The sequence below is a fragment of the Temnothorax americanus genome, unplaced genomic scaffold (assembly GCF_048541705.1).
Source record: "Temnothorax americanus isolate GAGA-0224 unplaced genomic scaffold, ASM4854170v1 Scaffold146, whole genome shotgun sequence".
Taxonomy (NCBI): Eukaryota; Metazoa; Arthropoda; class Insecta; order Hymenoptera; family Formicidae; genus Temnothorax; species Temnothorax americanus.
The window spans coordinates 79,026-97,286 of NW_027509282.1; the positions used below are offsets into that span (position 1 = coordinate 79,026).

The 18,261-nt window shown below is 39.8% G+C and overlaps 1 protein-coding gene across 1 annotated transcript; it reads right to left on the bottom strand.

Moving 5' to 3' along the window:
- Positions 1-308: 308 nt before the first annotated feature.
- Positions 309-5,448, bottom strand: LOC143894885 (uncharacterized). Its single transcript, XM_077401558.1, has one exon. It carries the CDS (start codon positions 3,993-3,995, stop codon positions 2,706-2,708), a length of 1,290 nt encoding a protein of 429 aa, XP_077257684.1. The 5' UTR covers positions 3,996-5,448; the 3' UTR covers positions 309-2,705.
- Positions 5,449-18,261: the final 12,813 nt, after the last annotated feature.

The window sequence follows — 18,261 nt, forward strand, 5'->3', positions numbered from 1 at the left end:
ACACCCTCTGCTCGCCACACTCTTCGTCAGCGCTCAGATCGTTAGCGTAGAGGTCAAATTCACTTTCGGGAATTTGTCGAGATTATTGTCTTTTTCTGGAAACCAACTTCGTGATCGCCACGCTTTCGGCAGCGAAAGTACTGGATCGCCACACTCTTCGTCAGCGCCCCAGCACAGATCGCCACGCTTTGTCGGCGGAAACTGCGAGTCGGAATCCCAGAAGTGACAGTGATTATTACGACCCCCAAGAATCAACCCCGTAATCGCCACGCTTTCAGCAGCGAAAGTACTGGATCGCCAAACTCTTCGTCAGCGCCCCAGCACAGATCGCCACGCTTTGTCAGCGACAACTGCGAGTCGAATCTTAGAAGTGATCGATTTGTTGATTAAAAATACGAAATGAGATTCCAGATTTTTACACTTGTTCCTTTTTGAACTTATCTTACCTTTATTCTATAAATCTCAATACAACTTGTGCATGAAGCGCGGTCTTATGAGGTATGAGAGTGTAGGGACTAAGTCCCAGAATTGAGCGCGAATGCTCGAACTTAGCATATATAGCGGAACGTAGGAAATCGAATAAGGTTAGGAGAGAGTCTGAAAATTACGTCTAGTCAAGACCGAAGTTAAAACTTATCTGCTTTCCGCGGCGTTTTTCCGCCCTATTTATACCCGAAAAAGACCAGAATCTCCCGCGTGAGATTCCCGCCTTTTTCCTACGCGTCTTAAGGGGGGAGGTATTCTAGAAGCTTCTAGAACATTCTAGAAGCGTAGTTTTGGGCCCATCTGGCCCCCAGCCCTTCCGATAAGATAATCTAAACATTTACACTAACCCTGGCCGTTTTCTCGGAATTCCGAGCCTAGCGTGCGTCGTCTAAGCGTTCAAGACTTTCAACGTGCGTCGTCGGAAATATAAAATTTCCGTACGTAACACCTTCCCCCTTAAGTCATACGTGGTACGTTATGTTGCCACGTATGAATATAAAATAGTATAATGTACTTATGCTACGCTTTGGATTAATTTCGCTTGCATTAATATTTTGCGCTTATTTCTATTGTCTTATTTTACGATAGACGGTAATAGAAGTTTGAATTTGTGTATGACAATGCAATAATAATATATAAGAAAACGTGTATAAAGCAACTAATGTTGTTCGTTTATGTTGTATAACGCGTCTCCGTTTATTAGGTATCGGTTCGAGGCTTATTTTATGTTATATATATTTCTTTAAAGAAAGGGTAATTGTGCGCTTATAATTCAGAAGAAGCGTGGTGGATTCATGTATAAGTACAATATATTTGACCGAACAATGATACAGAAGAAATAATAATAAAAAAAATTACATATGTGTGGACTAAAAAAAAATTTTATAGGAAAAGAAAAAAGAAAATTATGTATATGAAGTATATGAAAGTACAACCTAAACACACAAAAAAAATAAGTAAAAAAAAAATGTATTACTAATTAAGTTCACTTTATCATTTTTTTTTTACTCGCGCTGAATGGGAGCACCATGTCCTCGACCAGCCATCTTCATTTGCATGATGATTTCAGCCATGATTCTGGCTCGCCCCCTCGGTACAGCTGGGGAATTGGCGAGGGGTCGCCCTCGATTCGCCAGTTCGTGCAAAAATCTGGCACGTCCTATCGCAGCCGGGGGGACATCAGGAACGTTGACTGGGAAGGGTCCCTCTCGACCTCCCTGAGGAAATTCTTGAGGAGGTCCTTTGAGCTCCTCAAACAAGGCTTGATTTAGGCCCGCGAGTTCTCGGTACCGCAATATTGCGTCAGCTTGGTTGAGACGGCCCGGTCGTCGAAGAAGAGCCCTTTGGAGCCTGGACCGTCCCCTCATGAGATTCCCTATCAACTCGTGTGACAGTTCACTAAGTCCCGGCGCCCCCTCGTGTCGCGCTCGAGGCGGAACGGCTAATATTTGTGGCTGCTTTTCGCCACATATAATTTCGAGATCCGGCAACCTCGACTGGTTGGGCATTTTGATCTAAATAACGAGCACATGATACTAACAATCCTATAATCAAACTTATTCTAGTGTATATGTGTGTATAATATAGTTGTTTACCTGAATTTATATAAGTAACGAACAACGATTGATATAATTTTACGGTTTGTGCGCTCTTCGAGAGTCAAGATCGTACTGGCCAACGCTTGAGTTTTCGGATTTTACATTTATTCCTAACTTATGTTATTACTTCAGTTTTCCTCGAGAGGGAACAAAACGTGAGAGGAAAAAAAAATTTTTTATAGCTGTGGATACGTATTGTGAGCTCCGTTGCGGACACTAGATTTTGTTGCATTTTCCACATTGCCTTGCACAGCAATATGGTATGAAAGAGATCGTAAAAGTTGAGTATGTGCGTGTGCGTGTGTGTGTTCGTGTTCGTGTACATGTGCGACATGTGCGTGCTCGGTGTCCGCTGCAGTTTTTTCTTGTTTGACCGGGAGCGGGGGTGCTCCTGCCTCTCTTCCCTGTTTTTTGTCATCCTTTGATGTCGCTCGCGCCAGATGTAGTAGTAAATTGGTCACCGAGTCCCACAGTGCTCCGACTAGATGTATTGGACCATCCGTATATAGTGTGTAGTGCGTAACCGTGTATGATTGTGTCAATTATCAGCTTTGCCGTCCTTGCGAAGAAGTACATTCCGATTAATCCTGCGGTTGCATTGCCAAAAATTAAGAACGCTCCTCAGATTTTCCTCCAGGCGTTCTCTGTCATTTTCTGCAAGGAGTCCTCATCCAAGAGGTAAGAGAGTGATATTCTTTGCGTTATAATCGGTTCCCCCTTTACGCCTCGTGCTACGGTGTTCAGTATTCCGACCTTTTCGGCGGGAAACATTATGTGATCCCTCAGTTTTTCGAGGTCCTGATTGGTGTAAATGCCGCTCGCAGCCAGGGATCCTGGATCGCTGTAATGCCAGGTAGGCTTGGTCATCGGTTCCATTATCATGGGCGTTTTGCTGTATTCTACGTTCGGTGTAATACGGTACCATCCGTCGTTTAGCTGGTACATTGTAGGAAGTATCTTGCTGCACGAGACTTGCATTCCTGTTCTAAAGAGTATGTGCGTTCGGGGCGTCAAGAAATATGTTTCGTTTCCCTTCGATACAGGCAATTGTTGGTAACATTCTCTGGTTTGGCGTAATTTTACTTCCACTGGGGTGCATTTCGTTATGTGCACTACTTCTCCAGAAATCACGGCCATGTATCCTGGGCCTCTCATGATTTGGTACGCGAAGTCGTCGGGAGCATGCATCGCAAGGCTAAGCGCATTTTTCATCACCTGCCGTTCCAAATTGCAGCGTTGTTTTAATATGTCTGTGTATAAGCGATTCATTTGTGTGCGAATGTGTCGTTCTACATAAACGAATTTTGAATTTACGTAGGCAAAAATATCTATGTTTTCAATAGCTAACGGTCTTTTACGTGCAAACGAATCTCCTTTATTTGTTTCTAAAATTACAAGTTTTGGGTGTTCTGTTTTAATTAGGGTGTATCCGCAAAGAACCTCTTCGCCGATTCGCGTAAGTGCGAATGTGACATCTTGTGTCGACAAGGAATATAGTATTTGTAGTTTATCATTTGTTTCGCTAACCATTTTCTTTGCCTTTCTTTCATACAATACGTCGTAATGACTGAATTTGCAATAATCATTAGGTATAGTTTCCCAATAAGTATATCTTCCTTCAATATCTATACAATTACCGTCTACATATTGACAAACAGTTCCCGTTCTTAAATGGATTTGATTCGTTTCAATACTAATTACTGCTTGATGAGTACTTAAGCTAACTGTTACTATTCCTTGTACAACCACATTTTGCCACGTACCATAAGGATCTGAATATTCTATTCCTGAACATTTTCCATCTGTCGATGCAGACCCCGCAAAAGTGATGGGTCGCGATGTCGTCTGATTTACTTTTAATCTGTGGATTACCTTATTTACGCTTAGGCTTAGTATGCCCGTTCTGTGCATATTTTTACATTGATCTAACGTTGTGTCGACTATATATTCTGCATGCGCATTACTTACAGTTGTACATGAGAATGCATTCCGCAATAGTGTGAACAATAGTGAATCGTTCGTGAAATAGAAACTTTACATTGAATTACATTGGTTGAATCGTATTTTGACAATTGCAATAACTGAATACTTATCCCTTCTACATGCGGTTCCATTAGTGGTATATTGCATTCTCCTATATCTAATAGTGATACGGTCGTTATATTAGAGTTCGTTGTTCCACAATCATATCCGAGTATTCCGAAGGTTTCTCGTACGGAGAGAATTCCGATGACAGTTAGGCAGATTAGTGCCCGCATCTGTTTTAAATACAATATAAAAGATATCATTAGTAAATCTGAGATTGAAAATGTTTCGCGGTACATGTTCAATCTCTTAATGTTTCGTTTTACGAATTTTGTTAGCATAAACGATTCTTAAGTTTTCCTTTGACAAAAACTTTGACATTATACCGTTAGGTAAAATGTCTGTTATAATATGTGGCCCTGAATATTGATCGCCTAATTTTCCTTTCTTTGGCTCACTTAAAAGAAAAACTTGATCATTTACTTGAAATGCTTGAGGATTTATTTTTCTATCATAATAATATTTAGACTTTATTTTTTATGCGATTAGACATTCCCGAGCTAATTCTTGTAATTCGTGAATATTTGTCATTAATTGATATAAATAATCATCGTATGTTTTTTCTTTGGTTTCGTCTGTTATTTCACTGGATGGTTGTCTGGCTAATTTTCCAAATACCAACTCGTATGGAGTATATCCAGTTGATTCGTGAGTACTTGTATTATATGAAAAAGCTGCAAATTCTAATAATTCGTCCCATTCTGTAAATGTATTTACATATTGTTTCAAATATTCGACTAATACTAGATGCGATCGTTCTAAAGCTCCATTGGCTTGTGGATAAAAAGCTGTAGTTCTATATTGTTTAATTTTAAATTGTTTAGCAAATCTTTTCATTAAATTACTCATAAAATTCGTTCCTTGATCGGTTAATATTACTTTAGGTGCTCCAAATGTGCAAATAAAATATTTTAATAATGCATCAGCAACTTGAATAGCGGTTATTGATCTCAAAGGGATGGCAAGGGAAAATTTTGTAAGGTGGTCTTGAATTGTCAAAATATAGGAGTTTCCTTTTGTGGTTTCAGGTAATGGTCCTACTATATCCATTGATATTTTTTCAAAGGAAGAAAAAGGTGTGTCGGTGATTAGCATAGGCTGTTTTGTTTTTACTCTAACCAATTTCTTAGTCTGACATTGTAGGCATTGATTAATATAATTTCGAATATCGGTTTTAATATTATTCCAATAAAAATTTTGTCTGACTCGATTGTAAGTTTTAGTTACTCCTTTATGTCCACCGATTTTTGATGAATGAGCTTCTTCTATAATATCTTTACGTTTTTCAATTTCGGAATTGTTACTAATCTATGACAAATTATTAATTATGTTGAAGTTCCAATAATTGATTCCCGAATGTGACTTAAGACTTCTTCCCACTGAATATCACCAAATTCTTTAGTTTTTGCTATATTTATTATTTCAATCGATTTATCTTTTATTATTTCCCGTAACTTAATTGCAAATCTCTGTAGTGATTCTCTAGTCATTTTTTCTTTAATATTCTCTTTACATATATTAAGATCAAATGAATTCTATTTCCCCTTTTAACAATTTCGATGTTTCCTACTTTACTTTCTTTAATTTTTGGTATCAAATTTTGTTTTTGAAATTATTTTGATCCTTCGTCACAAGGTTTACCGTCTGCGGTTAAGAAATATAAATAATTTTCTTTTCGCATAAAAATTTGATCGCGACTATTTATTATACTATGTTTCTGTCCACGTGTTATTATTTGTCTTTCAATTTCGGGTGTCGGGTCATCCGTGTCTAATTCATTGTAAGTCGCGTCAACGTCTTTGTCGCTATTGTCTCCTTCTTCGTCTTCGTTTTCTTCTCCGGAGTCGTCATCGTCAGTAATCTGGTCATTGTTTTCGTTGTCCTCGGCTATTGGGATTGAATCTTCACAATTTTCTTCATGCAGAGTTTTGTTTTGATTAATTTCATCGTCTTCATAGTCTTCTGCCAAATTATTTATTATTTGTAAAAGATTAGGTGGTATACTTATTGGTGAGGTGGATAAATCTTCGTCAATGTGACTGTCGCTGCTTTTTAATAATAGTGGCTCTATTTCATCTTCATCTTCTCCTTCAGATAATGTATTTTCATTGTCATCTTCAGTTTCAGATAATTCTGGTAAAGTGTTAGCATCATTATTATCATTCATTCGATTCATTGGTTCGTTATGTATTTCTGCGTGAACTACATGCTCGTAAAATGGTAATTCCTCCAGTTCTTTCTTAGTAAATGGTACGCTTTCTCCTTCTGAAGTTTCCATATGGCGCGTTCGCATCCCCGCAGCCATTGGCTCTGGCTCTTCTCTCATTGTTCCTCTTCTTGGTGAAGCAGGTATAGGTTTCGGTTTAGCGTTTCTCTGTCTCGCTTCATCGTCCTCCGGACATTCTTCGATTTCGTCGTACGAGGGATGTATTGGATATATACTTGTCGTAGGATTTCTTGACAAAGCATCAGCATTAGCATTAATTTTTCCTGGTTTGTAAATTATTTTGTAATCATATTCGGCTAATTTAATTCTCCATCTCGCTAAACGTGATATGGGGTCTTTCAATTTATGAAGCCAAGTTAATGGTTTATGATCGGTTATTAATTTAAATTTTTTACCGTAAAGATATGGTCTAAAATGTTGTACAACGTACACTATCGCTAATAATTTCTTTTCTATCGTTGAATAATTTTTCTCGGTATCGTTTAATACTCGAGAGGCACAACTTATCGGTTGATCTTTCCCTACCTGTCCTTGACTTAAAATCGCGCCAATTGCAGTCCCAGATGCGTCAATCGTTAAAAGAAAAGGCTTATAGTAAAATCGGGGTATTGTAATATCGGTTCCTGACAAAGCGCGTTTCTCAACACATTAAAACTTTCTTGTTCTTTATTTCCCCAGTTAAAATCAATATCCTTTTTCAACAAATTAGTTAGTGGTTTAGCTATTTTTGAGAATCCTTGTATAAATCTACGATAATATCCAGCTAATCCGAGAAATTGTTTTACATTTTTCGCGTTTTTAGGTATCGGAAAATTTTGAACTGCCTCTATCTTTTTAGGATCTGGTCAAACTTTTTCTCCTATTATGTGCCCTAAATAATTAACTTCTTTTCTTAAAAATTCGCATTTCTTTGGTTGTAATTTTAGATTTGCTGCACGCAATCGCGCAGCTATTTTTTCAAATTTAATTGCGTGTTCTGTAAGAGAGCTTGCATATAATACTATATCGTCTAGATATACAAAAATTTCATTTTCCTGTATTCCGATTAATATTCTATTCATTAGTCTTTGGAAAGTTGCAGGTGCATTCTTTAGACCGAAAGGCATGCGATCCCACTCGTAATGTCCGTATGGTGTTGAAAAGGCCGTTTTATGACTATCGTCGGGGTGCATTTGTATCTGGTGGAAACCCGAAGCCAGGTCAAAGATCGAAAAGTATTTTGCACCGCCTAACTGATCTAATATTTCCGTTATATTCGGAAGCGGGTACGCATCACCTATTGTTTTATCATTTAGATCACGAAAATCTAATACCATTCTCCATTGTTTATTTCCTTTCGAGTCTGGTTTTTTAGGAACTATCCACACAGGCGTATTGTATGGGGATTTCGATGGTTTAATTATATTTTGATCAAGCAATTCATTAACTTGCCTATTTATCTCCTCCTTATGGATTACTGGAAATCTATATTGTCGTGTGTGAATTGGTATTTCGTCCACCGTCGGAATTCGGTGTTTTAAAACATTCGTATGATCGAGTTTTTCTCCCGGCAAATGAAAAATATCCGCATTTCTTTCTATTAGTTTCACGACATGCAATCGTTCTTCAGCATTCAAATGCGTTAATCTTAGCAATTGCATTATTTTATTTTTCCTATCATTTTGTTTCATATACAAACATGATCTCGAACTTGATTTTCTAGATTTTTTGGATTTAGGAAATGAATTAGGATTAGAATTAGAATTGGAATTGGAATTTGAATTATAATTGGAATTTGAATTTAAATTCGAATTTGATTTAGAATTTGAATTAGAGTTAGAATTGGAGTTAGAATTCGAATTCGAGTTTGAGTTAAAATTTGAATTTGAATTGGAATTAAAATTTGAATTCAAATTTGATTTAGAATTTGAATTAGAGTTAGAATTGGAGTTAGAATTCGAATTCGAGTTTGAGTTAGAATTTGAATTTGAATTGGAATTCGAGTTTGAATTAGGATTTGGATTAGGATTCAAATCTGAATTATGATTTTCATCCGTCTCAAACTCATATATTTTAATTGTAGGAATAAACACTTTTTCCTCTTCATCGTTAGTATTTATTACTTGCAGATATGCTTTCGCATCTTGTACTTTAACTAAGGCGTTCCCTAAATAAACACCTTTTGTTACGCTTAACCGCGGTACATATCCTTCTTTCAACTCTGGATTTGCGATATTAACACGCATGTACGAAATTGCTCTCGCAGGAATAGTGAAGATTTCTTCTTTTTCTTCAAAAGGTATACTAACGTTATTCCATTCTAATTGATTTTGCTCATAATTAACTTTTGCTCGAAATTGCTTAAAGAAATCCGAACCCAAAATCCCATTTTGCGGAATTGGAAAATCGTTTTCGACTATATGAAAATTGACTAGACATCCTAAGATATCTACCTGTGCCAGCCCTAAGGTGGTCACATGGTGCGTCGTAATTCCACTAAGTCTTAAGATTTCCTTTTTATCCACTATGGTATCGGGAGTAACGGAATTCCTTTTAATAATATTCGGCCCTGATCCACTGTCTACTAAAAATTTTAAATTTTCTGTAAAATTTGGGCCTGTTAATTTTACTGACGGAACGTCTTCTATTTGAGTTATGTTTACTGCTCGGTAACCGACTCTGGTTCCCCTGCTACTATTCGAGTGGGGCGTGTCTGCATGTTTCCCGGGGCTGCCCCTGTCCTCGCGGGAATTCGCTCGTTTCCCTGAGGTTGTGAATTCTGGCGGGGACTGTTATTATATGCGCGTCTACGACACTCTTCTAATGTATGACCGGGTTTCTTGCAATATCTACACGTTACCGTTGCATTTTGATTGTTGAAACCTTGATTATTAAAAGTTTGACTGTTTAAATTTTGGTTGTTAGAATTTTGATTAAAATTTTGGTTGTTAAAATTTTGATTGTTGAAATTTTGATTATTCGGATTTTGGTTGTTAAAATTTTGATTATTCGGATTCTGGTTATTAAAATTTTGATTATTCGGATTCTGAGTACCCGAGAACGATAGCTGTCTATGGTTATTATTATTATAGTTATTGTTGCTGTTAACATTATTTCGCGAATAACCGGATCCATTTCGATTTTCGTTATTTCCTCGGAGTTTATTGACCTGCCAGCATTTATCTGCTGTGTGCCCTTTTTTATGACAGTACTGACAAACGACGGTCTCGGCTTCTACACGGCACGTCGGGGCCTTCTTTTCGGCGGGCGCGCTTTCCACGAGCATAATACGTCTTATCATGTTTATTGTTTCTAACTCTTTTTCGGCTTCTATCGCGCGGCTCTCGATTTCCTCGAACGTACCTTCTTTTGATATTACAATTTCTTTATTTAATCCGCGTAAGAAACTCATTTTTAAATGTTTCTCGATTGAATTTTGGAATTCGGGGCTTAGTAATCCTGTTTCTCTTTTCTGAGCATCGAGTATACGCTTTCCTAATTCTCGGACGCGATTCGCATATGTAACTACTTTTTCATCTTTCTTTTGGCATAAGTAAGCTAACCGTCCTTGGGCTTCATAAACTGTTTCTCTAGGACCGTATTTTGTCCTTAAGAATTCTACCAATTCTTGCATGCTGTTAAATGTTTTCCCGAGAATAGATCTATGCGCATCACCTTTTAATTTATTACGTACTGCGCGAACCAGGTTTATTTCTTGTGACGGTACAACCATGCTGAGTGCTTCCTCGCAACCCTCGACAAAATATAAGGTAAAGGTACCAATACCCGGACATGTACCTATATCCGGACACCTTTATTATTTATAAGTATAACGCGAATTAAAATCAAAGATAAAAGTATTTTTTCTTGCAGTTTGAAACCTCAATTATAATATCCAAACGTTTATTTTCATAAATTTATATTTTTTTAAAGGTATCCAGACACAGATACGTGTCCAGGTATTGGTACATTTCCTATGCTTAAGTGTCCGGGTATTGGTACCTTTACCTTACGAACGGAATATTTCCTCCATCGTAACTCGGCACGGCCTCTAAGGCATCTTTAATTGAAAAATGCAAATAGTTACCTATTGTTCCTTCGTTAATTACCATTCCTGGATTTTGTGGTCGACTAGGTGTGGTCGATTGATTTGCTATTGTCTGCTGTAATTGTTGAACCAATTGTTTGTTATGGGCCATGGACTTCTGCAGCTCGTTGATTTCCTCATTTATGCCTGCATTTCCTCCCTCTGCTTGATCTTTATGTGGCGTGCGCGTCGTCATGATTTTTCTTTTTATTACTTTTCCACACAACTTTTTAGTATCTCACCGCTGTCACCAAATTTATGTCACGTTCTGACTGTTATAATTCGTCCGTTTTTTGGTCAATGCATTTAAGCAATTTACCAGGGATTTGGACAAGTCGTGTGAAGGATATTATTATTATATTTATTATTTGGAACCGAAAAGATATCTGAGTTTATACGTATGGTAACGAGGATCAGCTTTATTTATTTGGTTATAATTAGGATAATCAACGTCGAAATCGACAGGAATAGGTTTAAAGGGGGGTGCGTTTTCTAATTGTTGCAATTGTTGGAGGAAGGAGGGAGGATCTTGATTAGAAATGACTGCTTGGTTGATCTGGAATCTGATTCGTTTAATACGAACGCGCCTACCTCCTTTCTTCGTCATTCAGCCGCGTTCACGAAAATGAATTTTAAGCTTGCCACATTCTTCGGCAGCGCTCAAAACCAATCCGCCACACCCTCTGCTCGCCACACTCTTCGTCAGCGCTCAGATCGTTAGCGTAGAGGTCAAATTCACTTTCGGGAATTTGTCGAGATTATTGTCTTTTTCTGGAAACCAACTTCGTAATCGCCACGCTTTCGGCAGCAAAAGTACTGGATCGCCACACTCTTCGTCAGCGCCCCAGCACAGATCGCCACGCTTTGTCGGCGGAAACTGCGAGTCGGAATCCCAGAAGTGACAGTGATTATTACGACCCCCAAGAATCAACCCCGTAATCGTCATGCTTTCGGCAGCGAAAGTACTGGATCGCCAAACTCTTCGTCAGCGCCCCAGCACAGATCGCCACGCTTTGTCAGCGACAACTGCGAGTCGAATCTTAGAAGTGATCGATTTGTTGATTAAAAATACGAAATGAGATTCCAGATTTTTACACTTGTTCCTTTTTGAACTTATCTTACCTTTATTCTATAAATCTCAATACAACTTGTGCGTGAAGCGCGGTCTTATGAGGTATCAGAGTGTAGGGACTAAGTCCCAGAATTGAGCGCGAATGCTCGAACTTAGCGTATATAGCGGAACGTAGGAAATCGAATAAGGTTAGGAGAGAGTCTGAGAATTACGTCTAGTCAAGACCGAAGTTAAAACTTATCTGCTTTCCGCGGCGTTTTTCCGCCCTATTTATACCCGAAAAAGACCGGAATCTCCCGCGCGAGATTCCCGCCTTTTTCCTACGCGTCTTAAGGGGGGAGGTATTCTAGAAGCTTCTAGAACATTCTAGAAGCGTAGTTTTGGGCCCATCTGGCCCCCAGCCCTTCAACGGACTCCGATAAGATAATCTAAACATTTACACTAACCCTGGCCGTTTCCTCGGAATTCCGAGCCTAGCGTGCGTCGTCTAAGCGTTCAAGACTTTCAACGTGCGTCGTCGGAAATATAGAATTTCCGTACGTAACACTCTACACATACTTGTATAATGACCATCTTCAATAGATGTACCCTGATGAAATATAGTATTCATTACTTTATACTGCTGTTTAGCTATCGATATCTTAGTTGTTGATATGCCAGTTAAATTAAATGTCTGTGGTATTTTCACTAATTTATTATCCTGTAACGAGAACAAAATTAAATTAATGATAACTATTTCTTTCGTCAACGTTAATTCATTTCTAAATACTAGATTTCCTGCACAAAATTGGCATGTTTTTCCATATAACGGACCCCAATTTAAAAATGTATCCTTCAATAAATTATTAAGATTACAACTTTTCTTCTTCAAATTATTAATAGAAATTGGAACAACTATGTTATCAGTAATATTATCTTTTGTCGTATAATCACATGAGTTGCTAATGCACTTAGTAGTACGAGTAACTTGATGCCCGACCAAATTTCTTATGTAATTATATTTTGTGCAAATGGCAATAAGAAATTCAAGAGCGTCTCGTTTTGCTGGTTTTTCATCACCACGACTCGTAAAGCGCTCTCCTAAATCTGTCCGTATCGCATCAGCATTCAAATTAAGTAATCGTTTATCATATTTATGCGCTAATATACTTAAATCATCTTTATCAACTTTAAGCAACACTTTCCTAATAATACTTGACTGCAAGAAACATTGTATTACACGAAACATCTTTTACTTTTCGAAAACGTTTTTTTGAAATAGGAATCGTTTGTGCTTGCGGTAGAAATGTTCGTATTAGTCGATTATATTCGCTAATAGCTCTTTCACTTACTTTTACAGCTGAAGGATCAAAGTTAATTAAATGCAATCCATCCAAAGACGGTAGTCGGGATAACGCAACATATGACTGAGCACAACTAAATATAGAATTACCTATATCCATAACAGCGTTTTGCAAGGTTAATCCTTGACTTTTATGAATGGTTATGCCATAACTGAGAGTTATGGGAAATTGTTTTCTGATAACATATGCTTTCTCCATTACTTTAAACTTGACACTTACTCTTTTAATACAATACTCCAAACCAGACAGTAAAAGAAGTTTAATCTTTTCTACACAATCGGTAGATTTACCAGGCCCAAAGTGACATCAATATTGCGTCTTATCATAACTTTCGCTCCAATTTTAATTGTAATTTGTTTCAAAAGCCCAGCTGTATTGGTATCATCGTCTTCATTATCCGTCAATCGCTTTTGTACCTTTCGTTTAATATAATTATCACAGTCAAGCGTATCTTGAGCAATTAATAATATTTCTTTCGAAGCAATACGACTTAGCATTGCAGTGTTAAGAACATCGCACAAATAACGAGTAGGCAGTAAACAAACAGTGTTAGGCGGCAAATTATCAAGATAATTACACAATTCGTATAATCTTTCATCGAAAGACTGACCTTTCAATGATATTCTTCTTTTCTCGAGAATCTCAGAATCAGAAGTTGTCAATAAACCAATACGAACTCTCGAGAGTAATTCACGATAAGCTGTATCTCCTTGCTGACGCATATTGATCGTCAATTCATCATATTGAAATTTTTGCCACAACCATTCCTCAGGAGTAGTCCCCACACTGCCAATATATTTATTAAATTCTGCTTTTGATAGTGGAACAAAGATAAAATTTTCACGTACAGGAGGTAATTGAAGCAGATCTCCAAATAAAAGAACATGCTTTCCACCAAAGAAATCGTCATCCATGATATCAAATATTTGACATAGTCGTAAATGTATATACATGAAAGTTAAATTAGATATCATTGATATTTCATCAATTATAATAAGACTAACATCTTTAAGATCTGCTCGTAAAACTTTCAAAACGTGATCAGATCAAGAGACACGGTAGTGTCTCGCGCCAAGTACACGCGGAGCGAGACCGACCGTGACTCTTTTACGCGACGCGACGGGTTGCGAGTAGTCGAGATGTTGAGATCTCGATAACGAGTGAACGGATCAAGTTCTAAGTAGGCTTGATCGATAGCTTGGGGTCCAATTAGGGGGGGGGGGTTTCTCTCATAATATTCCGCTACGTGCCCTACGAGCGGAGGTATTGCGACGCAAAGTCCAAATGTGAAAATTTATTTTTAAGATACGTATACTCCTACTTCTAACGCCGACGTCTGATATGATGACGTCATAATCAGAAACGTTACTTTCACTTTTTCGACGCTGGCGGCGCAGGTATCGCCAGTTTCGATATCGCGCGCGTATTTTGAAATTAGGTCGATAGACTTATCGGTCAGGAGAAAGATTTCTATTTAGGTAAAAATTAGGTATATATATAAATAATATATATTGAGTCAACGGAAAAGAAGATTCTCTACGCTTGGCAGAAAATGCCGCAAGGGAATTTTTAAGTCGATTATTATGAATTAAGCTTGAATTCGATGTCTAGGTATCCCAGGTTGCCGATGACGAGGTCCAGATAGTGCGCTTCATAGTTTTCGGTGTCCAGGTGTAATAACACGTTGAATTCGATGTCTACGTGTCCCAGGTTGCCGATGACGGGATCCAGACAGTGCGCTTCAGAGTTTTTGGTGTCCATGTGTAATCGTACGTTGAATTCGATGTCTAGGTGTCCCAGGTTGCCGATGACGAGGTCCACATAGTGCGCTCCGTAGTTTTCGGTGTCTACGTGTATTAATACCTTGAATTCGATGTCCACGTGTCCCAGGTTGCCGATGACGGGATCCAGATAGTGCGCTTCATAGTTTTCGGTGTCCAGGTGTAATCGTACGTTGAATTCGATGTCTAGGTGTCCCAGGTTGCCGATGACGAGGTCCACATAGTGCGCTCCGTAGTTTTCGGTGTCTACGTGTATTAATACCTTGAATTCGATGTCCACGTGTCCCAGGTTGCCGATGACGGGATCCAGATAGTGCGCTTCATAGTTTTCGGTGTCCAGGTGTAATCGTACGTTGAATTCGATGTCTAGGTGTCCCAGGTTGCCGATGACGAGGTCGACATAGTGCGCTTCGTAGTTTTTGGTGTCCAGGTGTAATAATACGTTGAATGCGATGTCTAGGTGTTCCAGGTTGCCGATAATGATGTCTAGATAGTGAGTTCCGTAGTTTTCGGTGTCTACGTGTATTAATACCTTGAATTCGATGTCCACGTGTTCCAGGTTGCTGATGACGGGATCCAAATAGTGCGCTTCATAGTTTTCGGTGTCCAGGTGTAATCGTACGTTGAATTCGATGTCTAGGTATCCCAGGTTGCCGATGACGAGGTCCACATAGTGCGCTCCGTAGTTTTTGGTGTCTACGTGTATTAATACCTTAATTGATGTCTAGGTGTCCCAGGTTGCTGATGACGAGGTCCAGATGTCGCGCTCCGTAGTTTTCGGTGTCTAGGTGTAACAATACCTCGAATTCGATGTTCACGTGTCCCAGGTTGCCGATGACGAGATCCAGATAGTGCGCTTCATAGTTTTCGGTGTCCAGGTGTAATCGTACGTTGAATTTGATGTCTAGGTGTCCCAGGTTGCCGATGACAAAATCCACATAGTGCGTTCCGTAGTTTTCGGTGTCTACGTGTATTAATACCTTGGATTCGATGTCCACGTATCCCAGGTTGCCGATGACAGGATCCAGATAGTGCGCTTCATAATTTTTGGTGTCCAGGTGTAATTGTACGTTGAATTCGATGTCTAGGTGTCCCAGATTGCCGATGACGAGGTCCACATAGTGCGCTTCGTAGTTTTCGGTGTCCAGGTGTAATAATACGTTGAATGCGATGTCTAAGTATTCCAGGTTGCCGATGACGATGTCTAGATAGTGAGCTCCGTAGTTTTCGGTGTCTACGTGTATTAATACCTTGAATTCGATGTTTAGGTGTCCCAGGTTGCCGATGACGAAATCCACATAGTGCGCTCCGTAGTTTTCGGTGTCTACGTGTATTAATACCTTGAAATTTATGTCTAGGTGTCCCAGGTTGCTGATGACGAGGTCCAGATAGCGCGCTCTGTAGTTTTCGGTGTCTAGGTGTAATAATACCTCGAATTCAATGTCTACGTGTTCCAGGTTGCCGACGACGAAGTCCACATAGTGCGCTTCATAGTTTTTGGTGTCTAGGTGTATTAATAACTTTAAATCTGAATGGGTGCCTTTAGCCGATACTCCGCTAGCCTAGCAATCGTGAGCAGTCGCGCGTTTTCGCTCGTTTCTTTTCCTTTTAATCCATTAGGTCAAAAGAGAAGAAACGAGCGAAAACGAGCGACTGCTCACGATTGCTAGGCTAGCGGAGTATCGGCTGAACGCACCCAATGTAAGACACGTAGATATCGAATTCAAGGTATTAATATGTACATGTAGACACCGAAAACTACGAAGCGCACTATGTGGACCTCGTCATCGGCAACTTGGAACACGTGGCCATCGAATTCAAAGTATTAATACACTTGGACACCGAAAACTATAGAGCGCGCTATGTGGACCTCGTCATCGGCAACCTGGGACACCTAGACATTGAATTCAAGTTTGATTCATAAGAATCGACTTAAAATTTTCCTAGCGGCAGAATTTATGTCATGACATAATAAAAATCGCTAAGTTAAAATTATGTCTAGACATAATAAAAATTGGACAAAAATTATGTCTAGACATAATAAAAATTGGATGAATTAAAATTATGTTTGACGTAAAAATAATTATCAAAAATATCGATACCTGAAGATATCGGTACATATACAGTTGCGAACAACATTCAGTAAGACACGCAAATAAATATAAATAAAGAATTTTACAGTTAACGACTTATTAACATTAATCATGCTTTATTGCGATTATGTTTTATGTTAAAATTGAAAAATATATACAAGGTGTACAACTAAAAGGGTTACAGATTATTATTTAAAAAAAACTAAGCAAAATATTAAATTGTTGTTTTCTTTAGAAATAATAGTCCGTAACACTTTTAGCTTCATACCTTGTATTATATACTGTTTATAAGATTATAAGATATATTGTTTATAAGATTAAGATGCGTAACACTACAAAAAGGCATGATATCCGTACAAAATTATCTTTAAAAAAAAAAAGGTAAATAAGAGCGCCAAGTACACGCATAGTAGTGTATATGTTGTGACGTTGCGGCTCGCCGCATCGTCGCGGCGCCCCGCCGCCGTCACAAGACGCGGAATTTCGCGCCCAGGGACGGACCAGGGAGGCAACGGCGAGATCTCCAGGGGTCGTAATTCATTGCGTTTCCACGTTCTGATGACGTTCTTTTTTTTTGCAATGTAATACGCGCGGCACCTCACCCACACCACGGCAAACCTTCGAGGGAGTACGTGGCGAGGAAAATCAAGGACGATCGATGACCCGGGAGGGGTGGCAAACGCGGAAGCAGCAGAGATCGCGGGCTGGCGAGAGCAGCGCGGCAGGCGGGCGGCACGTACGGCAGCGACGGACGAGGCCGCCGATAGCGGGGCCCCCAATGGGTGAACACCCGGCTTCAGCAAAGGATCTCTACAAAACATCGACCTACGGGGTGACTGATCACCACCCCAGGGTCAAACCGGAGACACACCGGCGAGAACCGAATTCCGTCCGCTGCTAAGGACAGAATTGAGGAGTCGCACGCCGCCGAGGGACCGCTGCCCGCCCCCGAAGGATCTCGTATCGACAGCACTGCGCCGGGACACCGCGGGCTTGCAAGCTCGCGCCCGATTGGCTCGCGCGCCCCTCAAGAAGGGGTACCGTATCGATTCCGCAATCGAGCGGGTCTAGCGTTTTCACTCTCTGGTCGTCCGTCGGCGAGAATCGTTTTGTAAGATACGCGATAGCCACCCCGAGTCGGGTATTTCGATATTCGTCTGGAGGATCGAGGATCGTGGTGGAAGGCGACGGCGAGGAGCCCAGGAGGAGGCGTATTCCCGGTGAGGTTGCCCGTAAATCGCGATATGTAAAGCCACGACACCGCCCTCCGGTACACGCTCTCGCTCGGGATAACGTACGTTAAGATTGAGTGTAATTTCGCGATCGATAACGAGAGCGAAGGGCCTCGGGATGGTATCGTGGCCGCGGAACCGTGGTACCAGCGTTGTGGCGAATCCCTGGAGATCGCGATAGGCGTTGATGCGTTCGACGTCGCGAGTATATTGCGTTGTCCTCGCGACCTTGGTGTACGGCCGCATACGGGCCGGTAGTTCGTCAATTGCGTACCGTT

Bases quoted from the DNA above. Each gene is read 5' to 3' on its own strand.
- LOC143894885 (XM_077401558.1), bottom strand. From the start codon at position 3,995: ATGCACAGAACGGGCATACTAAGCCTAAGCGTAAATAAGGTAATCCAC.